Source organism: Microtus pennsylvanicus, chromosome 1 (assembly GCF_037038515.1).
Source record: "Microtus pennsylvanicus isolate mMicPen1 chromosome 1, mMicPen1.hap1, whole genome shotgun sequence".
NCBI classification, from domain to species: Eukaryota; Metazoa; Chordata; class Mammalia; order Rodentia; family Cricetidae; genus Microtus; species Microtus pennsylvanicus.
Genome location: NC_134579.1, coordinates 115,859,344 through 115,885,512, shown reverse-complemented (window position 1 = coordinate 115,885,512; position 26,169 = coordinate 115,859,344). Strand labels below are relative to the sequence as shown.

General features: G+C 46.1%; 1 protein-coding gene across 5 annotated transcripts; it reads right to left on the bottom strand.

The window, feature by feature from the left end:
* Positions 1–94: 94 nt before the first annotated feature.
* Positions 95–24,666, bottom strand: Mapkapk5 (MAPK activated protein kinase 5). Of its 5 annotated transcripts, none has more exons than XM_075980425.1 (14): positions 24,532–24,659; positions 19,866–19,939; positions 18,514–18,589; positions 17,701–17,798; positions 16,384–16,496; positions 15,063–15,148; positions 13,647–13,742; positions 8,862–8,942; positions 7,130–7,317; positions 4,282–4,402; positions 3,263–3,393; positions 2,917–3,038; positions 1,695–1,799; positions 95–281 (listed from the first exon to the last, which is right to left on the bottom strand). In XM_075980425.1, the coding sequence occupies exons 1-14, from the start codon at positions 24,565–24,567 to the stop codon at positions 187–189; spliced, it is 1,422 nt and encodes a 473-aa protein (XP_075836540.1). In that variant the 5' UTR covers positions 24,568–24,659; the 3' UTR covers positions 95–186. The 5 variants fall into 5 exon arrangements, with proteins under 5 accessions (XP_075836540.1, XP_075836550.1, XP_075836559.1 ...); XM_075980435.1 differs by having other exon boundaries at positions 2,923–3,038; XM_075980444.1 differs by lacking the exon at positions 19,866–19,939 and having other exon boundaries at positions 24,532–24,660.
* Positions 24,667–26,169: the final 1,503 nt, after the last annotated feature.

The following is a 26,169-nucleotide window of genomic DNA, read 5'->3' as shown; positions in this document are numbered from 1 at the left end:
ATAGTATAGGAACTGAGCTTTTTGTTTTAAAGGAAAACAGTTAACTGTTAGGAAACTCTGACACTAAATCTAAACAGCAACATTAAGCAACAAGGAAATGAAATTATGATTTATTAATTTACATAAAAATTACTTTTTACATTAAGGAATTATTTTTCCAATTGTTAAAAACAGTTTGAAGTTTTACTATTGGGGCTCATGGGGAATAGTCTGCTCTTCGATCACTTGCTTCACAACCTCTGCCAGCTTCAGTCGGTCTACTTTATCTGTGAATCCACGACCTGAAACTCAAGAAAGAATGAGGTCAGTTTCCCAACTCAAACAACCTCACCAGCCAGAGTTCACCGCACTGTTCAAAAGCAGCTCGGAGCCTCTGCTTTCAAGCAGCAAGCGAGCAGTTTCACATGCCACAAAACCAGAGATCACTGACACCATCCAACAAAGCACTCATACCCAAGCATAGAAAACCGCCTAGAAGCTGGGTGGGGTGGTGCACGCCTTTAATCGCAGCACTTGGGAAGGCAGAGGCAGACAGATTTCTGTGAGTTCTACAGAGCAAGTTCCAGAACAGCCAGGGCTGTTACACACAGAAACCCTGTTTTGAAAAACAAAACAAAGCCAAACTGTTCATCAGGACATAGAAAAGTATTCCCAACAACCTTTCCTTGTTTATTAGAACCTCAAAACAAACGACATGTCCACTCAGTGGTGAGTGGACAGTATATTCATGAGAACGTGAATGGAACACACAAAAACAATACTGACAAAAAAGAAGCCACAGACAAAAGAACGTAGATCTGTTTGATTGTTTACATAAAATACAAAACTTGGGGCAGCAGGTTAAGAGCACTTGCTGTTCTTGCAGAGGACACAGGTTCAGTTTCCAGTACCTACATGTGGCTTCACCATCACCCATTAACTGCAGCTCCGGGCACTCTGACTTCCCTTGTGAACTGTGCAGACACTAGCGCGAATGTCCACATCCACACACATAAAATCAACCCCCTCTCCCCCCCCCCGCAGCCTATAGAACTAAGCGTCAGGGTTGGAAGAGCCTTTGAATAGAGGCTGGATGGAGAGCACTGCAGTTCTCCTGGACTGCTGCTGGCACCCAGCACACACTCTGTACAGGTCTCTGTCTTAGACTCTCTTCAGGTGTGGAGCAGCCAGGCCCACTGAGGACACAGGCAGAGGAACACATGCTCTGACGGCACTGCGGCAGCTCCTGGCAGTCTTCTAGGCTGGAGTGGTGATGTCACCACAAGCTGCTGAGAGCCGAGCCGAGTAGGAAAAAGGCACCTCTCCTTTCCACCTTGTCTTCCCAGTGGCAGACCTCAGTCAAATGACTCTGAGTTTAACAGCCGGTTAGGGGAACTTTCTGGTACCCCCAACTGTGTGCTGCTGTTCCTTGATCACCTAGTGAACAGCCCAGGAATGTGGGGTCAAGAATCTGCTTTCGCTTTTGTCTTTTTTTTCCCTCCTCAAGAAATATTTGACAGAGCTCTCCAGTGTTCATTTTATAACACACAATGCACTTGCACTTTGGAAAACAAATGCACAGAGCAGACACCAGAGATGGCCTGGGCAGGTAAAGTAGAGCCTGCCCCCCAGAGCCCCTTCTCGTCACACATCATCCTCACCTGGCTCTGGCCTCAGAGAGACTGTCTGTGTCTAAATGCCAGGAGCTGGCTTACCGTTCCAGCTGAAGCTCTGCAGAGCGTCCCTCAGGAGCTTGCACTCCCGGTTGTACTTCCAGGCTTCCTGCATTACTTCATTCAGTCTCTCGTCTTCATTCTCTCCTATGGGCAAGAATGGAGAGGAAGTTTCGATTTTAAGTAGCATCATGGGATTTTAGTGTCATAAATGGAAGGGCATGAGGCCCAACTAGGTGAGAAAAGACAAAATGTATAATCTACTGGCTTCCTGCGGGTCCTGGTGTGCAGGCTGACCCTCTTGTCACTGAGCTCTTCTAAGTGTGCATCTTCACACACGTGTTCTGACAACCCAAGAGAAATGTGAGAGGCATTTCTGAACAAAAACACCTAGCCCTCCTCCACCTCCAAACAGTCAGGCGGTGGTGGCACATACCCTTAATCCCAGCCATCTGGAGGCAGAGACAGGTGGATCTCTGTGAGTTCCAGGCTAGTTTGGTCTAGAGAGTGAGTTCTAGGACTGGCTCCAAAGCTACAGAGAAACCCTGTCTCAAAAAACCAACCAAACAAACAAAAAAACAAGAAAAAAACAAACCCAAAAAACAACTAGCCAAAAGAGGGAAGAAGTAACAAGTCTGTGTGTTCTGCCCTCTTCCTACACTCATCCCTCGCCTCAAAATACTCAGGCATGTTCCCAGACTCTTAAATGGCAAATGATTTAGGAAGACAGGTTAATCCAACTTTTTCTGACTCCAACGAACATGAAGCCTTACTCAATATAAGAAGAGCCACTCACATCATAGCCATCTGGACAGGGAGGCTCTCTCCTGTAAAAAGGCCAGTGAAGTCCAGGGACGGAAGCTGCAGCAGGGCTGGTTGTGAGCCCATGCAGTGTCCTTATCCTCGCAGATACAGTGCTGCAGTATAAAGGCTCTGGAAATGGTGTTGATGGCCTTTAATCTAGACCTAGTCCACATTTTCATCCTTTACTCTCTACTTTGTGCCTTCCTTGTGAAGCTCAGACAACACAAATCACATGCCACACCTGGCATTAGCAGATAGACTAAACAAGAAGTTCACTGAAGACCAAAGACACAAACTTACCATGTGTCTGCAGTTAGCACTGTTTATACCTCCTAGTAGATGTGGACTCATTTATATAATGTACTTAATGTAAGATACAAACAGACCACCACAAATTATTCGCTCCTCTTGTCTCAGGCACACAGACACACACATGCAGAACATTAGTAAGTGGCATGACCTTTACCAGCCTGGGGGAGGATACACTGGGCAATGACATCTCGAAGCTTTTCCAAGGCAACATTTGAATCCTCAGCTCCATTCTCATGGTCGTGTATATAAATACCATCCTTTGGCTTGGTGCTTTACAAGTGTGGGGAAAGATAATAGTAAGGTAAGACCTCAGAACCCAGCTCCAAACTCAAGATACCAGAACGTTCAGAAAAAAAGCAACTAATAGAGTATGTCCAACTTCTGAGGCCACTTATACTATCTGCCCTCTGCAGAAAGAGAGCAGAACCCTGGCTGAGTTCCTAGCACTCAACCATGCCTATCATAAAGAAGATCAAAGAAATAAGCTCACTTACCCAAGTAACTTCCTCTTTCTCAGGATGGGGTTGTTCACGGAGTGTAGGGGTTTGAGGCTAACCTTGAGGTCCTGGATCCTCATGTTGGCCAGCTGCTCAGCATGAGCCTGCTGGATTCCTGCAACCACTGCCTGCATGCAAATGCTATCATCAGTTACCCTGACCTTCTGGATTTAAAAATATATATATTGGCTGTGTTGCCCAAGTTCATCTTGAACTCTCAAATTCGTGTGATTTGCCAACCTAAGCTCCCGAGTGTGTGCCAGGAGTGCTGTGCTGCTGGGCCTGGCTTTGTCCGCTTGTTTCCACATTTGTTACTTGACCACTTAAAAGCCAATTCAAGACAAAGGAGATCCATACAATTTTTTTTTTAATCAGGCAGAGGATTCTCCCTCCCTTGGATCAGCAGGGACCAGCAGACCACACACAGGCCACCTACCAGCTAGCCTTCTTCAGTAAGAAGCACTAATGGTGCTAGAGAGGTGGCTCAGCAGTTAGAAACGCACTATTCTTACAGAGACTCAAGTTCGGTTCCCAGCACTCACAGCAGGTGGCTCACAACAAACTATGGCTCCAGATCAAGATCTGATGCTCTCTTCTGGCCTCCAGAGGCACCTGGATGCACATGGTGGCACACGCAGATAAATACAATAAATTTTAATGTTCCTCAAAATAGAAGGCAGCCAGTAAGTGTGAGGCTCTTTGCCTTCATCCTAGGCAGCACACGCCCTCAGAGATGCCAACTTCTGAATTCCTATAGCATGCAAGATCTGTTTCTAAAATACATTTCATTTGCTTGCCTTCCCAACGACCTGACATAAACATCTTGGGGGAAAGGACCTTTTATGTCCTGTGCCATCAAACCCACACAGCAAGTGCAAAGGATAGTCCTTGGGGCCTGTTCTCCTATTTTCAGGAAATAGGAGAAAACAAGCTTTCCCGTTTCCCTTTAAGTCCTATATTCAGTAGCCCTTTCTCACACTGTCTTTTCAGGCAGCAAAATAAGTTTCACTCAGAACCTTATCCATCATCAGCTGAGCAGAGGGCAGGACATTATCCAGGGCCTCTGTGGAGTTGAGCCAGGGATGGTCCAGCACTCCCTCAATGGTGAGTCTTTCCTCCGGTTTGACCTTTAGGAGCCTGTAGAGAAAACATACCAACACACAACATACATAGATATCCTCAAAAGAAACAAAGGAAGTTCTTGGGCTGGATTCCAAATAACCTTGTCTTCTTTTGACTTTCTATCAACTCCTGCAGGCCTGGGACATCTAGCAGCAGGCAGGATGTACAGAGTCCCAGAAGTCCCATGTACTTGCTATGGTTTACTCTCCTGGGCAACAGATTGAAAGGAACACCAGAAGTTTTATTCAAAAATACTTCAAAACCAGGTGTGGTGGTGCATGCCTTTAATCCCAGCACTAGGGAGGTAGAGGCAGGTGGATCTCTGTGAGTTCAAGGCCACCCAGGACAGTCTCCAAAGCCACACAGAGAAACCCTGTCTTCAAAAATCAAACAAACAAATAAACAAACAAAAAAAACCCTTCAGATAGTCCATATCACAAGACTCAGTAGATAAACCAACAAGCCTATACATCCTGCTGTATTTAATCCCCACTCTGAGGTCTCCAGGACTGTAAATTAGCTGAGGGCCTTGCAGTTTTGAACCAGGCTGTTATCTAAGATAAAAGGAGATCCCATCAAGGTAGACATTGGACCTTTCTTATTCAGAGATAGTCAACAACTCCAACAGACCATCGCACAGCACTTTCTCCTGCGTTAGGTCATACTTCATGGCCCCCCACTCATCCAGGCTAATACAACACAACACCTAGCTTACCCTGGGCTCTCTGCAGCATGATCACCTCTTCTAACTACATAGCCCTCATTCCCATGTCTGAGTCAGGACAAGCTTACATTCCTTGTCAAAAATATGGATGAAGGCCTGAAAAATGACACTAAAGACTGACCTCTGACCTCTACATACACCTACACACACAAGAGGCAGAAAGCCATCAAGAAGACCGAGGTTTACTGCAAAGCTGGGCAAACAGCAGGAAAGTAGCATATAGACAGGTGAGAAGTCAAACCCTGCCTTCAACATCATAAAAAGTCCTTTATACAGTTTAGGAACTAGTCCCTCTTTGCAGCAGACTCCCTAAACCACTACATGGTCTACAGAGGCCAGGTTGGCACTGAATTCATGGTTCTCCTGTCTCAGTCTTCCAAGTGTTGGTATTACATGCAGGCATCAGCATGCCTGGCACAAGCTCACTTGGAAGAGACTGTTGTCAGTAGGACAATCCTCAAGCATGTCTCCTTTCATGCTTCCCTTTCTCTTAACCCATGAAGAAATCCATCAGGTGGGCAGAGCTGCATTTTCCACACGGGTAGCAGGAAGAGTACTTGAAAGTTCAGCTCAGCTCTGCTACCCACAGTCTGCACTGGCTCCTTCTCATGCACTGTCACTCCCCGCGGTCTGCACTGGCTCCTTCTCATGCACTGTCACTCCCCGCGGTCTGCACTGGCTCCTTCTCATGCACTGTCACTCCCCGCGGTCTGCACTGGCTCCTTCTCATGCACTGTCACTACTCACGGTCTGCACTGGCTCCTTCTCATGCACTGTCACTCCCCGCGGTCTGCACTGGCTCCTTCTCATGCACTGTCACTACTCACGGTCTGCACTGGCTCCTTCTCATGCACTGTCACTCCCCACAGTCTGCACTGGCTCCTTCTCATGCACTGTCGCTAGCCCTATTCTTTTTCTTTTTGGTTTTCCAAGACAGCGTTTATGTTGCTCTGGTCATCTTGGAACTCAATTGGTAGACCAGTCTGGCCTTGAACTCACAGAAATCCTCCTGTCTCTGCCTCCTGAGTGCTGGGAATAAAAGGCTTGAGCCACTAACCACTGCCCACCTAATTCTTTCCAATATTCATTTTTATGTTATATTTGAGTGTCTGCCTGCATGTTATCTGTGCACACGTGTCATGTGTGCAGTGCTGAGTAGGCCAGAGAGAGCACTAAGCCCCACGGAACTGAAGTTCCAGGCAGTTAGGAGCCATCATGTTGGTACTAAGAAACTATCTCTGCAACAACAGTCAGTGCTCTTAACCACCAAGCCATCACTCCAGCCCCTGATATCCCTAATTCTTATGAATCCTCAGTTTAATACTTTCAGAGCAACCACCTGGCAAAATAGGCTGGGAGTGGCCCTAAGCCTAACACCACACACTTCAACAGTGTAAAGAAATGAAAGGCCAAAGGTCAGTGTCACCTGGGATCCCAGTTAAAGTCCTAGCATCACATCCATCCCTGATGGCTGGCTTATATACAAGAAAGACACAACAGGGCATGGAGGTGCACACTTGTAATCCCAACACTCAAGAAACTAAGGCAGGAGGATTGCCACAGATCTCAGGCCTGCCTCAACTACAAAGTGAGTTCTAGGCCAGCGAGAGCTAGAATAAGATCCTATTTCAAAACAAAACAAGACAAAAAAAAAAGCAAACAAAACACGACAAACAGAAGATAAGGTGGGGGAAGGTAGAAGGGCACAGCAGGAGCTGACCACTTAGGGTCCTGAATTTAACACAGCAACCCTGGGTTCACAATCTTGAGACAAAAAAAAAAAATTGGGACTGGGGAGAGGGGTGGTTTTTCAAGTCAGGGCCTCATTCTGTAGACCAGGCTGGCCTCAAACTCACAGAGATCCTCCTACCTCTGCCTCCCAACTGCTGGAATTAAAGGTGTGTGCCACCACCGTCCAACTATAAGGAGAACTCTTAACAGAAGATGCCTACACGATGACAAAGGACTTCCCTTTGCCCTGCATCCCTAACCACCCTTTCAGCAGCCCAGAGACTCACTTCCTCACAACATCTTTGGCCATCTCTGAGATCTGGCTCCACTCTTCTTCTGGAAACTCAAAACTTCCTGTCATGATCTTTCTCCGCATATCCTTTGGGATAGTCCGACTGTGGTGTTTGGAATAAAAAGGAGGATATCCACATAGCATCACATAGATGATCACCCCTAGGGACCACAAGTCACAGCTCTGAAAGCAAAATAGAAAGGAATCACTCCAATCAGAGAAGAGCCTCCAACTACAGTCCAGGTGTGTGGAGACACACACATACAAGCTAATATAACCAAGGGCAGTGGAAGCTGAGGACATTTTAGAGACTAAGAGTCTCTTGTTGTCTCTGAGAGCCACCAACATTGCATATATCACATGCACATGAGACAGCCTAGAGCAGAGAAGCAGAGAGCTAAAAGCCAGCTCACACTGGACCATGTACTGTGTTCAATCCAGATGGGGCAGGAGAGTGCTGACTGCAACAGCTAAGGCACACGCGGCCTAAGCCATTCTGAAAAGGCCAAAGCAGTGTAACAAAATTTGGAGGCCTAAAAGCATTTGCTGTTAGTCACACATGACAACTGTGTTCTACTCTATTCTCATAAGAAATTTCTATTTGAATTGAAAAAAAAATACTATGCAAATGAGAGACTATGGTAAGCAATGAGAGAGCAGAGAAAGTTCTCCAGCCAAATAAAAAGCCCAAATGAGCAGTTTCTCTCCTAACACTCAGTAGTCAGGTGTGAGACCTGAAGGCATATTTCACATTTGGAGCCAAATTTATTTCTAAAATGACTCTGGAAAGCTTCTTGGTGGAAGGCTGCACAGGCAGTCAGTTTGGGGCCTCTGTCAGCACTCTGCACTGGCTCGGGTGGATCTGGGTCTGCAGTCACCTGTCCTGTCCTGCAGTCACACACCATGCAAGCTCCATCAGGCAACATGTACAGGAGGTCAAGGGATCTGCCAGCGAGCATTCAGCATCAACGCTTTGCTGAACTCTGTGTATGATGCATGCTTGTGTGCAACTGTAGGAGGATGCACACGCCTATGCCTTATGCATGTGAAACCAGAGGCTACCCAGGGTCCTGCTCCATCATGTCTGGCATTATTCCCTTGAGAAGGGTATCTCACGGAACCTGTCATTTTCTGGAAAGGCTAGTGGACTGCAAACTCAGTCCCGAAAGCTCCTGTTCAGAGTGCAGCTCAGTGGCCTATATGAACCACAAAGCTGGAGCATGTGGATCCACAGCAGTGACCTTAGACGCCCCTGTCACCCGGAGCTAGTTTCAAGTGCCCAAAAAGCACACTTTTAAAAATCTACTCGGCAACCCATTCAAGAAGCGCTGGCTTCATGAGCTCCACAGAGCTATGTCTGGTATGTGGCTGTAGTTAAAGACAGTGCCAAGGAACTAAGCACTTGCTCTGCATAGAAGACCCTGTTCAAATTAGGCAACTGCTTTAATCAAGCTGTTATTTTACGAAGCACCAAGGAATAGTGCCATACATAAATGACCAGAGTGTGCTTGAGTTTCAGTTTTTCAAAAATGGCCTTTCCTCCTAAAATGAAAGTTAACCTCACTGTCGTCAGTGTCTGTACGGGGCTACAGCTTCTGGCTCCTGCTGCATGCACTAAACAAGTGAGAGCCTTACTTCAGTACCTCATCAGATCAGCTGCTGCTGCATCACAACACCTCACAGAGTCACGAAGTCCACAGCGGGAAGGAGAACACCAGCTCCCTTACCTTGTTATAAGTGTAGGGCGTTGGCGAGGTAGGTATGATGCCAGACTTCTCCTTCTGGTGCCTCCTCTGTGCTTCCAGTACCTGTCAAAGGCAAACCAATGAGATAGCTTGTTGGAATCACACCACCAGTGTCCCACAGCTCAGAACCAACAAGAAGACTACAAATGAACTGACAATCAACAATCAAAAGTAATATCAGGCTGGGTGGTGGTGGCACATGCCTTTATTCCCAGCACTTGGCAGGCAAAAGTAGGTGGATCTCTATACGTTCGAGAGCAGTCAGGGCTACACAAAGAAACCATGTCTCTGTCTCAAAAGACAAACAGCTGGGTGGTGGTGGCGCATGCCTTTAATCCCAGCACTCGGGAGGCAGAGGCAGGCGGATCTCTGTGAGTTCGAGGCCAGCCTGGGCTTCAAGAGCTAGTTCCAGGACAGGCTCCAAAGCTACAGAGAAACCCTGTCTCAAAAATCCAAACCAGGGCTGGAGAGATGGCTCAGTGGTTAAGAGCATTGCCTGCTCTTCCAGAGGTCCTGAGTTCAATTCCCAGCAACCACATGGTGGCTCACAACCATCTGCAATGAGGTCTGGTGCCCTCTTCTGGCCTGCAGACATACACACAGACAGAATATTGTAAGCATAATAAATAAATAAATATTTAAAAAAAAAATCCAAACCAACCAATAAACAAAAACTTCAAAAAGCATCACTATAACTTTCAGCCAGGCATGTTAGCACATGCTTTAATCCCAAGGATAGCCTTGTCTACATAGTGAGTTTCAGGACACAGTGATACCCCGTCTCAAAACCAAACACTTCCAAGCTTCTTTCTCACAGCTAGTAATTTACCTGTAAATTAAAGGTGTGTCCAGTTGCCAGGCAGTGGTGGCACACACCTTTAATCTCAGAACTCGGGAGGCAGAGGCAGGCAGATCTCTGTGACTTTCAGGCCAGTCTGGTCTACGGAGCAAATTCCAGGCCAGTCAGGGATACACAGAGAACCAAAAAACCAAAAATAAGAAATAAATAAATTAGTAAGTAATTAAAGTAAATTAATTAAACTTAAAAAATAAAATGCTATTTATCACAGCATAAAAGTACTAAATGCGAAGAATAAGTCTACAAGGGGCTGGAGAGATGGCTCAGAGGTTAAGAGTATTGCCTCTCTTCCTAGAGGTACTGAGTTCAATTCCCAGCAACCACATGGTGGCTCACAACCATCTGTAATGGGGTCTGGTGCCCTCTTCTGGCCAGCAGGCATACACAAAGACAGAACATTGTATACATAATAAATTTTTTTTTTTTTATTTTTCGAGACAGGGTTTCTCCCGTAGTTTTTTTTTTTTTTTTGGTTCCTGTCCTGGAACTAGCTCTTTGTAGACCATGCTGGCCTCGAACTCACAGAGATCCGCCTGCCTCTGCCTCCCGAGTGCTGGGATTAAAGGCGTGTGCTACCACCGCCCAGCTTAAATAAATATTTTTTTTAAAAAAAGAGTAAGTCTACAAAAGTATGTTAAAAAAAAAAACCTGAACAATGAAAACTATATAAGTAATAGCAAACAAAAATATCATTCAAAAGAAATGGAAGCTAGGCATCACAGAAAATGCCTATAATTCCCAGTGGCTAGAGAAGGCAGATGGAATTTGAGATCAGGCATGTTCAGAGGGGTATGGTCCAGAATGAAGGATTACAAGGTTGAGGCACCCTTGAGATATACAAATATACAAATATATATGTGTATATATTTATACAAATTATATACAAAATATATATTTGTGTGTAGCTGTGTGTGTGTATGTATGAGGCTTTCTAAGAAGCAAAAAAAAAAATAGTAATCACCAGTGTTGTTTAGAGGGCAGTGATGGCAGACCATATCACAGCTCTCCAACAATCAGTCAGATCTCAGGCTTTTATGGAGAAAATCAAGAGGTCCCGAAGACCACAGGGCAATTCAAGGTCAGAGAACTTAACATCAACCCGCTAAGGCGCCTGACACTCAGCCAATGTTGAGAGTTGTTCTAAAGAACAATGGAGCACTGGCATGAAGACAGAATGGTAAGCACTAGAACTCAGCCTGTATGTAAACTCACACACACATGTTCAACTCCAAAACAACAGAGAAGACTTCAGAACAAATGTCCCGGACCAAGTGTAAATTCAAATGCTAAGAGCTGAGCCGGCATCTATAGCTAATATATATGTAAAAATTTATTCAAATGGGTTATATAAAATAGGTATAAAACCTAAACCCACATACAATCCTTGCAATGACTTGTTTTATTGTTTTGTTTTTCGAAACAGGGTTTCTCTGTAGCCTTTGAGCCTGTCCTAGAATTCACTCTGTAGATTAGGCTGGCCCTGAACTCACAGATATCTGGCTGCCTCTGCCTCCCAAGTGCTGGGATTAAAAGCATGCGCCACCAACACCTGGCGTAATGACTTTTTTTTTTTTTAAGATGGGCACATAGGAAATAGAGGCAGTAGAATCTGGAGGAAGATGAGTTCAAGGTCAGTCAGCGACATAGGCAGTTTCAGGACAGCCCAGGATACATGAATCATGTCACAAAACACAAACAGTGTATATGTAGGTGTATGTGTGTGTCCGTCCATGTGTGCAGGTGCAGTGTGTGCATAGGTGGAGAAGTCAACTGTGGGTGTTTTCATTGTTTTCCACCTTATTTGATGAACAAAGAAGGGGAGCTCAGTGAAGAACAAGCTCAGAACCCTCCTGTCTGCCTCCCCCAGTAGAGGAATTGCAAGTGTGTGCTATAATGCCTGGTTGGTATGGACCCAGCTTTTACATGAGCACTAGAGATCACACTCAGGTCCTTCTTCTATCCCAGGAAACACTTCATGAGCATCACCTCATCCCTAAATGTTTTTAGCTGGGCATTATAGTGCATGCCTGTAATCCCAGTACACTAGAGAGGCAGGAGGATCAAGAGTTCAAGGTCACCCTGTGCCACGTAGTAAGACCCTTTTCTTAAAAAATCAGCAGCACTTGGGCAGTAGTGGCGCACGCCTTTAATCCCAGCACTCGGGAGGCAAAGGCAGATGGATCTCTATGAGTTTGAGTTCAGCCTGGTCTACAGAGTGAGTTCCAAAGACAGCCAAGGCTACACAGAGAAACCCCATCTCCAAAAACCAAAAAAAAAAGGGGGGGGGGGAGAAAAAAAGGAAGAAAGGAGCAAGAGAGAAAGAAAGAAGGCAGCAACAGTCATGGTGATGTATGTCTTTAATTCCAGCACCTGGGAGAGAGAAACGGGCAGATTTCTCTGGGATTGAGGCTAGCCTGGTCTACATAGCAAGTTCTAGGCCAGCCAGGGCTACATAATGAAACCCTGTGTCAAACAAACAAAATCCCAAAACAACCAACAGCTACAAAACACTGGGGGGGGGGGGGGAGAAGGGGAGAGGGAAAAGGAGGGGGAGGAAGAGGGGGAGAGAGAGAGAGAACAAGGTAGAGGAAGAACAACTATACAATGCATTACAACCTTTTCCTATATGTGGTTCTTCCCTTCATCAGCACAAAGCTGAGGCTGCGAGATTTACATCCACTTCAACCAGTCAGTGTTCACTGGGCAGCCAGGGTGTCAGGGATTTCACCCAGCTCCATTATGTGGAGCTGAAGAAGGCACACCTCGGCCTGTCCCTTCTAATCCACGAATGTTCAGAGGTACAGCCCAAGCTCTGGGCCCAGTACACTTTTGGCCAAGAGAAGAATGTCTCTGAGTGCTGATGAGGTAGCCAGGCCCTGGAGAATGCGCTAAGTGGCAAAGCCTGAAGTGTCTCCGAGGACTGCAAGCAAGAGCACCAGAACCTGGGCTCTACTAAACTGAATACAATGTGGTCTTCTGTCCCTTATAAAGATTATGCTGTATAAAAACAAAAACACAAACAAGCAAGCTAGTCTAAGCATACACTACGATGCACAGCAGACTGAATATACTGAATGCAATTTTGGGTAACAGCACTACAGATGCATGATGGGATCAGTAAGGCACAGCCCATTGTGTGTATGTATGAACATATAATTACATGTTTTTGTGTCAGTATAGGTTTGTGCATGCTACAACACACATGCATGGAGGTCAGAGGATGACCTCACATGGAGACAAAGTTTCTTGCTTCTCTACTGCGTACACCTAGGTTAGCTGGCATATGAGCTTTCAGGAACTCTCCTGTCTCCTCCTGCCTCACACAGAGCACGGGATTATAAATGCACACCTCACACAGAGCACGGGATTATAAATGCACACCTCACACAGAACATGGGATTATAAATACATCAGCCTTATACAGGCTCTAGAGACTCAAACTCAGTTCCTCAGGCTTGTGAGGGAAATACTTTACGCAGAGCCTAAAAACTGATTTTAAAAGCAAAATTCTATGCCAATGAAGCAATGTATAGGTTTCTGAAATTGAGTTCCTGCTCTCCATCTTGATACAAGCCTAGAACAGAAGTAATAAGAGTTGGAACTGCAGCCGGGCGGTGGTGGTGCACGCCTTTAATCCCAGCACTCGGGAGGCAGAGGCAGGCGGATCTTGGTGAGTTCGAGGCTAGCCTGGTCTAGAAGAGCTAGTTCCAGGACAGGAACCAAAAAGCTACAGAGAAACCCTGTCTCGGAAAAAACAACAACAACAAAAAAAAAAACAGCAAAGAAACAACAAAATATACTCTCATACATATAGTTAAATGTTTAAAAAAAAAGAAAAGAAAAGAAAAAGTAGAACAAGAGTCTACAGGCAATTTGGCAATACACCATAAGAAAGAAAACATGCTTACCTGAGGTGCTACATAATAAGGGGTAAACTGGGGTGTCATCAAATCCCCTTGGTCAACTTTAGCAAATCCAAAGTCACATAATTTCACAGGGGCATCCTGAAAGAAAACAAACTGGGGTCAGTTCTTCATAGTTGTCAGTAAACACTTGCAGAAGCCTGTAATTCAACACTGTGGACAGTGAGGCAGGAGGATTACAATGAGTTTGAAGATAGCCTGTTTCCAGGATAAAACAATAGGTAGGTAGGTAGGTAGGTAGGTAGGTAGGTAGGTAGGTAGGTAGGTAGGTAGATAGATAGGGAGGGAGGGAAGGAGGAAGGACAACGCAAGCATGAGGCTCTTGTTAGTTTCTAGCTGAGACTTGAGCCTATGAAGAGGATGTAGATCTTAGTACAAAGGAGCTACAGAGGGCCCAGAATTTATGAGCACTTCCTACTCTTGCTGAATGCCTGGTTTTGGGTCCCAGCACCCATGTGGCAGCTCACAATCACCTGTAACTCCAGTCCCAGTGTGGCTTTCACAGGCACTGCATGAGCCTGCAGCAAAGCACTCATACATATAAAAAGCAGTCAATCAGTAATCTAAAAGTAATACAGAAGGGAGTCAGCCTTGATTCACAGCTGTGAGCTTTGCTCGCAGTGTCTTAGCCCTACTGGCCCTCCCTCATCAACTCAGAGCACTGCTTCATTCTGAACATTAGCCATGAGCGTCATAGCAACTAGAGCAAAGGACTGGTAGAATATAGGGCAGAGAATAGGAACATGGGGAAAAACACAACAGCTGACAGCAAATCAAACTTAACTTCCAAGGTAATATAAAAAAGCACGTTACTTCCTGCCTCTCCCCAAAGGCACTCCAAATATCATCCACATTCCTAAGTCCCACATCCAAATCACCAATGCCACAGGTGTCACAACTTTTCTGAGCCCCAACATGGAAACAAGTGGAGGAAACTGAAGTGTTAGATGCACTGTGGCCTAAAACCTCCTGCACGTGGACTCGGTGCAGCAAAGGCAACTTTGAGTTTTCAGCCAACCTAGTCTCCATGAGTTCCAGGGCAGCCTGATCTATGTATCAAGATGAGGGGATGGACCTCAGTTGGCAGTGCTTGCCTACTATGCACAGAGTCCTGCGTTCAACCCCCAGTTACATAAACCAAGTGTGGAGATGCATACCTGGAATCCCAACACTCAGGAGGCAGAGGCAGGAGGATCAGAAGTTAATCATCCTCAGCTACACTGAAAGTTCAAGACCAGCCTGGGATACACAGACTCTATCTAAAAAGAGAGAGAGAGAAATAAAGAGAGAGAGAAAGAGAGGGAGAGAGAGAGAGGGAGAGAGAGAAACAAAACAAAAAACAATAACAACAACAAAAAACCAAAGTGACAGCATCAAATGAGAAAAAGCAAATTTTCTCACCAAAGAGTTATCCTTGAAAAGCAGATTTTCAGGCTTGAGGTCTCTATGCGCAATGTTTAGCAAATGACAGTGCTGTAGAGCCAGGGCTATCTGAAAAAGGGCACAGGGACCAGACACTTCTTAGAAAAGCACCACCTCTCACACACCTAATGTGAAACTTCAGGAGTTAAGTCAATTACAACTGTGGCCAGTGTTGATTTCAAAACAGAAGCTAAGACTCAGGACACCAAGAAACAGAAATGAATTAGCCTTAGTTTAACTATAACCTATACTTACTAAAACATGACTGCAAACGATCCTTTGTCAGAATAAAGCGGTGGATACATGCTGTAAGATGCCCCTTGACCTGTGCTGTGACAGATACCGTAGGAGAACCCACAGGCAGCATCTTCAGTAGGCAGGAGCTTGCCCAGTGGGCGACAGGGGTGCGCCTGGGAGACAACTGCACTCTAGGGAGCTGAACGGCAGGCACTGCCTTCCAGCCAGCTGGCTTGATTTTCTACCCAATGTTGCAATTTGTACATCTCACTTAATGACAATGCATCTGTCCCTGTAGACTGCAACCGTTTGGTTTTTTTTTAATGAATGATCAGATTACATTCTTTTGTCTCAGTATCTGAGAAATGAATGGTGTAATTTGAAAGTTAAACCAGAGATTTTGTGGTTCCTCAACTTAGTGATTCTTCTTAGCATTTCAAATACTGACTGCTACCTAGTCAACAGGAAAGGAGGCATTCAAAGACTTGAAAACTAGGGGTGGAAAATGTGTGAGTGCTTTCTCGCAAAGCTAACTGCTATGCCATATGCTGGCCTACGGTCTGTTTGCTTGTTCTGAAGACAAGCCTGAGGTTTAGCGTGTCACCTCTATGAGTATTCAGTGCTAGTTGGAGTCAGGGTATCAAATGGGCCATAAATTTATACAATAAAATATGATAGGCTATGACTAAGAATCATTCACTATCATAAAAATTCAAGAATAGCATTGTAATCTGCAGAAATGATCGATGATTTGTGCAAGAAACATCTCGGGTACAAATGCCTGAGAACAAGTTTATACTAAACCTGTGCACAGCTGTCCTCAGACAGTGAGTGGAGGAAACTCTACAGCAGCCCTGGCACACATGTGACAAGCAATTAAAAATACAGTCCTCCCTCCCAAAGTAGAAAAGCGGCTGTGCTTCCCCTGTGAAGGCGTCTTTTCTGATTATAACAAAGCAGGCAATGAGAGGTCAAACAGAGCTTTTCTTTCAGCTTTCTTCCCTGGCGCAATTGGACTGCTCAGCCAAAGTGTTAGCGCCCCAGACCCCACCCCTCTGTTGACTTGCCTGCTTTGTTACTTGGCTGGCTTGCTTCTCTGTAAAGTGCCGGTGCTGGCTGATCCTGTGAAACAGCTCGCCCCCTTCCATCATCTCCATTACAATTAAGAGTCGAGCCCTGTTTGAAAGCATTTGATTTTGTTAAGTTAAAAAAAAAATTTAAACATTATTTAAAAAGAGGAAAGGAAAAGAAAAACCTGGAAGCATCAAAAAACTGACATGAAGTGAACTCATCAACAAAATATGTAACCACTTTCTATATTCAGGGTTATCTAGCCACTAATTAAGAGCAATGATCTTCATTCTCAACAACAACAATAACAAAACAAAATGTGAATTTTGGTTCCTATTCTTTCATATAAAGGCTTCTGCTTTCATCCAAATGCTCTCACCAACAGAGCACGACTTATGAGACACAATCGACTTCCCATCGGCTTTCAATACTCCATCTCTTTCACCAGCTCCACAACGCCCACTTCCCACAGCCTTTGTGAGACGCTTGCCTCCCAGACTGTACTTACACTACTGCTGCTCTGTAAGGTTCCTCTCTTGACACCTGCCACACTGCAATGACAGGGTCACACCCTAGTCTCTACCTAAGCTACTTCCCAAATGTGCAGCCAAAAGAATAATGATGGCTTCTCCCTTCAAGCAATGGGGCCTTTGTACGAGCCTCTAAGATTTAACCTGGAAGAACATTTGGGCCCCTCCCACCGATTTGGAATAGAATCTATTTCAATTACAATGTTTTTGTTTATTTATAAACAGCCTTACTATGTGGACCAGGCTAGACTGGGATGTATGATGCTCCTGCTTCTCAGTGCTAGATTACAGGCATGCACCACTACACCTGGCTCTATACTGTTTTATTTTGCTTTTAACACACGCGCACACCCATACACACACGTACACCCATACACACACGCACATCCATACACACATGCACACGCATACGCATAAGCACACATACCAGTGCTAGAGATTGAAACCAGGGCCTTGGGTAAGCTTGGCAAATACTCTACCGCTGACCTATAATCCCCAACCCTTAAAAGTTTTTTTAAAAAGAGAAAATAATCAAAACAATGATGGAGGAGGGGTAGCAGATGAAACAAGATTTCCCACCGGCAGCTGGTAAAACTCAGTGATCATTCATTACATAATTCCACTTTCACAACTGTCTCCAAGTTTGTAAACACAAAGAGAAAGAGGCAGGAAAAGGAGAGAGGAAGTGGGAGGGAAATGGGAAGAGAACACAGAAGAGGACGATCCTGCTACAACATGGCTTCCATATAGCCAGAGGTGACGGCCCTGTTTAGTCTTACCTGGGACTGGACTCGTGAGGAAACTGTACACTGTTAGCAAAGACTTCAATAATCTGCACTATATTGGGGTGTGTGGCACACATCATGTGCAGACGCACCTTAAAGAGAACACAGGACATGTCTGTGTGCGAAGGAAGTGCCATCATTTCCCCCAAATGTCCATCAAAAACTAACCACACTAAGTCCAAAGGATGTCTACTTCTGTCAAACTACTCACCACCTAGACTAATACAAAACACCCAGTGCGGCCCTGCGCAGACCGTCTCCCCGGTGTTCTCTCCACAAATAAAACTGCACTGACAGATTTGCTGTCTACACCCTCTTTTTACTCACTTAATTTCAAGATTACTGCTACTCATTTTAAAAAGAATGTGAGGTGGCTGGAAGAGAAAAAGACTGTATGCTAGCTAGCATTCCATGCTGAGACAGAACACTTGACAATGATAATGTGAACAGAGAACAGAAGTTCAGTAGGGATACAGATGTTTTATGCATCTCTATATTTTCCAAGAAGTTGCCTGCCTTAGTTGTAAACATGTACATATTCTTAGGGCCCAAAAACATCTAAACGGGCTGGAGAGGTGGTCAAGTAGTTGAGAGTGCTTCCTGTACTTCCAAATTTAGTTCCCATTACCCAAGCTGAGTGTCTCACACTGCCTGTAACTATAGTTCCAAGACATCTGCATAGACCTCCCTCGCTCTTCCGTGTGTGTGTGTGTGTGTGTGTGTGTGTGTGTGTGTGTGTATGTGTGTGTGTGCGCGTGTACATGTGTGGTGTGTATGTGAGCAAGTCAAAGTAATAAAGGAACATACCTCATTTCTAGCTTTTGGACGATCGAGAAGGATTTTCAGTGCAAACCGTTCTTGAGACGATTTCTTCACACAGACTCTAGGCGTAGAGGGGAATCATGGTGGCAGTTAGGATCTACATAGCAAATACCAGGATAGCATGGCCTATATAGACTCTGTCTCAGACAAATACAAAAAAAGACAACTTGCCCTAGAGCAGCAGGTGGCAAGGGTCTTTTGGGTCTCAGCCCAGCTACAGAAATGACAGCCTCTCTGAGAGGCCCAGGCTTCTTTTACATTTGTTAAAAAATGTCATATCTTTGGTTTTTTGTTTTGTTTTTGTTTTGTATGAATGTTTTGCCTGCATGTAAGTCTGTTCACCACCAGGCCCCTGTGAAGGTCAGAAGAGGGCATCAGATCCCCTGGAACAGGAGTTATAAATGGCTGTGAGCTACTTCATGGATACTAGGAATCAAACCCAGATCCTCTGCAAGAGCAGCCGGTGCTCTGACCCATCTCTCCTGCCCCACCTTTTACATTTTCAATTCCATTTAAAAATTCTTAGTGGGTGTGGGTGTGTGTATGTACACGTGGATAACATGGGGAACCTGCAAGGATCAGTTCTCTCCTTCCAGTATTATTGTTGCTCCCAGAGACTGAATCCAGGCCATCAGAACTGTAAGCAAGCTCCTCTACCCAATAGCCTATCTTACTGGCCCAAATAACTTGACATCTTAAAACCAACCTATAATACTATAGACCATGTGACCTTGCTACCTAGCTGTGTCTAGATGCAAGAAAAAAAAAAAACTAATAAGAAGCTTTACAGCCGGGCGATGGTGGCGCACGCCTTTAATCCCAGCACTCGGGAGGCAGAGGCAGGCAGATCTCTGTGAGTTCGAGACCAGCCTGGTCTACAGAGCTAGTTCCAGGACAGGCTCCAAAGCCACAGAGAAACCCTGTCTCGAAAAACCAAAAAAAAAAAAAAAAAAAAAAAAAGAAGCTTTACTAAGGGGTCAGGACCCACATAGAAGGAGAACCAACTTCTGAGAGTCCAGAAAACTGTGTCAGGTATCGACCTCCACACGTGCTATGGCACACATGTGCACATCACATGCACACACGTTCACTCATAAAAATGTAAAAAACATAATCAAATAAATATCCTCTACTAGGAGCTGGGGGTATAGCTCAATGGTCCATGTTCTTTATACACACTAAGCAAGACACTACAAATCCAAAACCAAACAGAAACTCTATTTAAACTCAGGCTAATTCTCAAAGTACATCTGATGCCTGTAGCTCAAGGCTCAATTTGTGTGTCTCCTCCCAGAGCAATGCACCCTGTTTTCCACGTGGGTGTCTTGGTGTCTTACCTAACTGGACCACTAATTCCTGCTCCCAGCTTCTGAGTCCAGTTGATACTATATTCTTCTAAAATGGAGGTTTCCTATTAAAAAGAAGAAAAGGGGGCGGGGGGAGAGATGATTCCACTGTTAAGCTAGATAATTGAGCAGAGGTTGGACAGCCATGGTCCAGCACCTCACATTCTAAGCTATCCATGGGCTCTATAATCGCACTTGCCTATGTGATTGCTGCTACCTCACAATCACTACCTCCTAATCGTACAGGCTCCAGAATAAAAGGAAACTCTGCAGCCCGCCTACATGGTCTATTTAAGTAGACAAATGATGCTTTATGGAGGATGTCAAAGTACTACAAAGTTAGGACTTTCGATGGGTGCAGAATACTTAGCATACGAGGCCTGCATCCCCCCCAGCACTGCACCTCCATGCTCACGCACATCACACACACAACACAGTAACTTGTGTATCTTCACCACAACAATAGTGGACTTCTGAGAGTCCAGAAAACTGTGTCAGGTATCTGTAGATGTTTACATCCTTGAACAAACTGCCCAACTTGTGCGTTTAGGAGAGCAGACTCTCAGGTCTGATCTTCCACCATGTGAAGGTGACAGTCTACTGACAGAGAGCTGAAAGGACTATACATTAAAGCCTGGAGTTCAGACACCTGCTTTTACAAAAGGAAGAAAGGCACTTGCAGACAGACCCACTCCAGACTGCTGGTCCTCAGTAACCACCCACCACAGCCACCTGAGAATATTTAAATTCAATATTTAATCTGAGATCTGGGATGGAGTAGATGATGTATTCTAGTTTCATCCTCCACTCATCTTTTTTTGGGTAGACCATCAACACTCTCTGGGGCTCAGATTCTCATACAGTGTGAAAGGCAGGCAACTGCTTTCCATAAACATGTTTACAGCTAGACAAAATTGTCAAAGCAAAAACAACAAAACTGCTCCTTTACCTCCAGCACCTGGAGGCAGAGGCAGGTCAGCCTGGTCTACATTGAGTTCCAGGCCAGCCAGAGCTGCACAGTCAGAGCCTGTCAGTTGTCAAAACTAATTATTTCAGAAGAGTGTAAGCTAAACAGAGAACTGTCTTTTCTAACCCACCAGAGTGAGGTCAAAGCAGCATGCAGTCTGGCTCCTGCAGTTCCTAGCCTCTGGCCTCCCTGCCCAAAGCAGTCAGTGGTGTCGCTTGCTCCCAGCATGAAGCTATGGAAAGTAGGCAGTGCTACTGCTCTACTGGTCAGGGAAGAAAATGCTGGGCTGTGCAGGCAAGAACAGGAAAATGTGGGTGACAAGGGACAGCTGTGTTAAGCTCCAAGACAATGGTCCAGGCCAGGAATGCAGAATATGTGGATTTAGAGGGCAAATCACTACACAGAGCCATAGAATAAGGCTGAAGTGAGCTCTCCACAATGGACGGGGAGACTGAGAGGCCAGAGAAACATAAAGTCTGAGTAACTTTGCAGTCAGCTCCATTCTGAAAGGACTCGAGAACCTCAGGGGTAGAGCGGCAGGAGGCACAGGCCTCAGCAGTCCAAAAACACTGCAGTTCCTGCCCACATCAGGCTGACATAGCTAAGCAGACACTACACACAGGCTGAGAAAAACAAAGACATACCATCCCTGAGCAGACATTAGCATGCACAAAGAAAAGAAATTCTACTTTAATTCTAGGCAGCTACAAATGTAACAAGCTGGGGAAGGGATCAGAGGCCAAAGTTGTTACAATGTTACCAAGTGTCCAACTTTCAACAAAAATCACTAGATATATAAAACCCAGGAAATAATCATTGAATGCGAGAAGAGGAAAAAATAATAGCAATATCTCTGACTACTGTACACAAATAGATAGCCTCTGCATAGATTTAATAGTTTATTTTGTCTTAAATCAATTTTATTTTTATTTTATATGTATTATTTTGCCTGCATTCAGGTCTGTGTGGAGATAGATGTCAGATCCCCCTAGAACTAGAGTTACAGACAGTTGTGAGCTGTCATGTAGGTGCTGTGAATAATGTACCCAGGTCCTTCTGAAGAGCAGTCAGTGCTCTTAACTGCTGAGACATTTCTCCAGAGGCTGTTTTTTTTTTCAGACAAGAGTCTCACTAAGTGTAGTCCAGGCTGACCTTGAATCCAGAGTTCACTGGCCTCTGTCTCCAAGTGCTTGGATTAAGGTATGCTTCACCACACCCTGCCTGTTTTGTTTTGTTTGTTTTTTGTTTTTTATGTGTGGGTACCTGCGTACAGGTATAAGTGCCCTGGAACCAGAGGAGGTTGTCAGATCCCTTGGAACTAGAGTTACAGACTGTTATGAATGGTTGTGGGCCACCCAGTGTGGCTGCTAGGAACCAAACTGAATGAAGTCTTCTACAAAAGTAGTACATGTTCACATGTTCTTAATCACTAAGCCATCTTTTCAGCCCTCCCCAGAAAAAGTTGTGTTGTTTTATTTTTTATTTTATTTTTTTAAATCTGCCTAAAGAGTTCCAGGACAGGCTCCAAAGCCACAGCGAACGAAAAACCAAAAAAAAAAAAAAAAAATCTGCCTAAAGAGGGCTCGGCTCAGCAGGAAAAGCTCTTGCCACCAAGCCTAAGCTGAATCCCTGGAACCCAAATGATAGGACCAAATTTCATGTGCATACTTGCATGCACACACACACACACACACACACACACACACACACACTGACATACACAAGCACACATTTAAAATGTTTTTAAATTTTTGATACATTCAAAGACTAAAAGACAATAATATTGATACTGAGTCAAACTGAAGACTTTTTTCATCTCTGTTTTGTTTTGTTTCTGTTTTTAATATGACATCTCACTATGCTGCCTAGGCCAACCATGGTCATGCCACCATACCCAGCATATATAAATACTGTCAATGGTGAAACACACAAACAATGACTGTCAAATAAAAACATGAAAAGTGTCAACCCATAACAAAGCTGTCGCTCTAAATAGGAAAAAGAATACCTAAACAAACAAATGAAAGTCTATTCTGGCCGGGCAGTGGTGGCAGTCTTTTTTTTTTTTAATTTTTTTTTAAAAAGAAAACAAACTATCTTTTTTAATTTTACGTATCAATCCCAGTTCTCACTCCCTCCTCTCCTCCTACTCCCTCCACCTCCCCACCACCACTCCACCCATTTCTCAGAGGGTAAGGAACATTGCTTGGGGGAAGGTCCAAGGTCCTCCCTACTACATCTAGGCTGAGCAAAGCATCTATCCAAAGAGAATGGGTTCCCAAAAAGCCAATACAAGCAGTAGTGATAAATCCTGGGTGGCACAGAACTTTAATATCTACTCAGAAGGCAGAGGTGTGCGGATCTCTGTGAGTTCAAGGCCAGCCTGATCTACAGAGCAAGTTCTAGGATAGCCAGAGCTACACAGACAAATCCTATCTTGAAAAACCAAAGAAAAACAGTCATTTTTACTCGGGTCATTCTAATTTATGTACTTATTTATTTATACACAGAGTTTGTAGCTCCAGGCTACATGGCCTAGATGGCTAAAAACGACCCTAAACTTATTATTATTATTTCACTTTGCGTGTGTGCATGTGTGTACTCAGAGAGCAGAAGACAACCTACAAGAGCCAGTTCTCCAAAGGCAGAGGTGGTGCACACCTTTAATCCCATCACTTGGGAAGCAGAAGCAGATGATCTCTGCTGGTCTACAGAGCAAGTTCCAGGACAGCCAGGGCTACTCAGAGAAACCCAGTCACAAAAAAGAAAGAAAAGAGGGAAGGAGGGAAGGAAGGAAGGAGGGAGAGAGAGAGGGAGGGAGGGAAAGAGGGAGGGAGAGAGGGAGGGAGGGAAAGAGGGAGGGAGAGAGGGAGGGAAATTTGATTCTCTCCAGCCATGTGGGTCCACGGATCTTACTCAGGGCATCAGGCCTGAGCTCAGGTGCCCTTACCCACCAAAACCTTGGGATGGCACTGGTTCTGAGTTCTGATCCTCCTGTGCGCTGGGTGACAAGACTTGCACCACTGTGCCAGTTCTCTGGGATTCTAGGGATCAAATCCAGGAATTCATGCATGGTAAGTAAGGTACTCTACCAACCCGGCTACACTCCTAGTCCCATTTGGGGTCATTTTAGCACATAGGGTGCTGCTGGCTCCTCAGAAATAAAATCTTGATTTCTAGGAGAGCACACAAGAGCACAACATAAAAATGAACACACGGATAAGGAGGAAAAATCCGAAGAACAGGTTTTGAATGAAGACGAACCAACTCCTGAAGCTCAAGCTCTCAAACAGGCTTGTTTCAGACCTATCAGGAGGGGTCCGTTAAAGCCACTGCCAAGTGTCACAGAGGACCACCGAGAAGCAAATGGAGGCACTTGGGGGCGACGGAAACCTCCGAGTCCTAAGAAGTCCTACTCGTTCCACACATATCAAGTATTCCCACTCTACTCACCTTCGTTCTAGGTGAACAGAAACTATCTCAGCCAAGGAAGTTGAAGAGAGTCGGACACCCCACTCTCCACAACTCAACACGGTCCAAGGATCCGGGGGAGACAAAAACCCGGATTCACTAGATTCTAGTGACTTAAACCACTAATTCTCGTCCAAGTTCTCTTGATTTTCCGAGGTTGGCGCTGCGGGGAAATCACAGAACAAAGCAGGGAAGACGTGGGTGGCATCTCTCTCTTACCTTGATGGCTTTCTCCATGTCGCTATCCTCTGACATGCTCCGCAGGGCTCCCACAGTCTGGAGCGGCGGAGGCTGCGCGGCTGTCTGATCCCCTGGCAGCCGAGGAAGCAAAGGGCTTGGAGCGCGGGTTCCCGGGCCTCGGGGACACGGGTAGTGCCCGCCACTGGGGACCGGAGGGGATGAGGGCCCGGGAGCCGGCTCGGCTTCCACAGGTGGCTCTAGGCTGGTGGGGGCGGTGGCGGCGGCAGCGGCGGTGGCCCCTGGGGACAAGCCTTTGTGCTGGGCCCCGCGCAGCCGCTTCCCGGCCTCATCCCCGGCCGGGGAGGCAGGCTCCCGAGGCAGGGCGAAACGAGGAGGAGCCCGGCCTGTTGCGCCGTGCGGGGGTTTTACGGGGCCGCCGCTTAGGCCCGGGCTCGCCAGTTCCTGAGGAGGGGCCTGCCCCGCCACCGCCGCCGCCCGCACCGCCGCGAAGCCGAAGCCAAGCCCGCCGCCGCCGCCGCCGCTCCCACTGCCGCTTCAGCGCCACACATCGCCGGGACGCCCGCGCCGGGCAGCCTTGCCGGCCGCCCGGACGCGCCGAACCCTCTGCAATCCCACGCCACCCATGCTGCTGCCTAGCTCCGCGACCCCAGAGCCCCACGCGCGCCTCGCTGGCGTCCTCTGGGCTTTCCGAGGCTCTCCGGAGACGCGCGGCTGATGTGCAGGCGTCCGCCGGGTCATCCCCGGAGCGCGCCGCATGCAGCAGAGGACCCCGGGTCTTCCGCTGTGGTGGCGCTGTGGTAATGACGTAAGACGGTACGGTGGCCAGTCAGGACAAGGGAGCAGCGGGGCGCGTGTTGTGCGCGTGTGCTGGAAAAAGTTCGTGGAGACGGCGGTGGAGGCTGGCTAGGGAGCGGAACTTGGGACGTACCGAGACCTCGCTATGTGGGAACCGACTGGATTGTGCTTGTCCTGTCACCTGTGAGGGCTCAGAGATGCAGCTGCCTGCTGTCACCTCAATATCCCGAGGAATTCCCCTAGACTTCTCGGGGCCAAACGAGTTCGTGGCTTCCACGCTGCGAGTGTTAGGACTAGACAGATTATGAAGCGGAGTGGAAAGTTTTGTTAAAGATTATTTACATGAGAGAGTTAAAAGACATAGAAATGGGAGTATGCGCTTCCCAAGAGTAAATTTAGGGAAAACAAGGAGTACCCAATCGTGGAGGGTTGTTAACTGTACTATTTTGGTGGCTCAGGTTGCTAGAAGCCGGGCCTGGTGGCAAATGCCATTAATTCCATCAGAGGCAAGTGGATCTCCGAGTTCCAGGCCAGGTTACATGTCTCAAAGTCTGAGAAGGAGGGTTGCTGAAGAAATTCTCCCACCAACCCTGCTGCTCTTTTGATAGAAGACATATGAACTGCCTTTGGAGATGCTTTGGATGAAATCATTAGTTAATAAAATGAAACCAGGAGCCGGGCGGTGGTGGCGCACGCCTTTAATCCCAGCACTTGGGAGGCAGAGGCAGGCGGATCTCTGTGAGTTCGAGACCAGCCTGGTCTACAAGAGCTAGTTCCAGGACAGGCTCCAAAGCCACAGAGAAACCCTGTCTCGAAAAAGAAAAAAAAAATGAAACCAGGAGCCACGAGAGTTATACCAGG

Coding starts and splice junctions, on each gene's coding strand:
- Mapkapk5 (XM_075980425.1), bottom strand. CDS start 24,567: ATGTCAGAGGATAGCGACATGGAGAAAGCCATCAAG. Junction 13,743..15,062: donor TTTTCAAGGATAACTCTTTG/GTGAGAAAATTT, acceptor GTTTTCTTTCAG/GATGCCCCTGTGAAATTATG. Junction 3,039..3,262: donor AGAAAGAGGAAGTTACTTGG/GTAAGTGAGCTT, acceptor ACACTTGTAAAG/CACCAAGCCAAAGGATGGTA.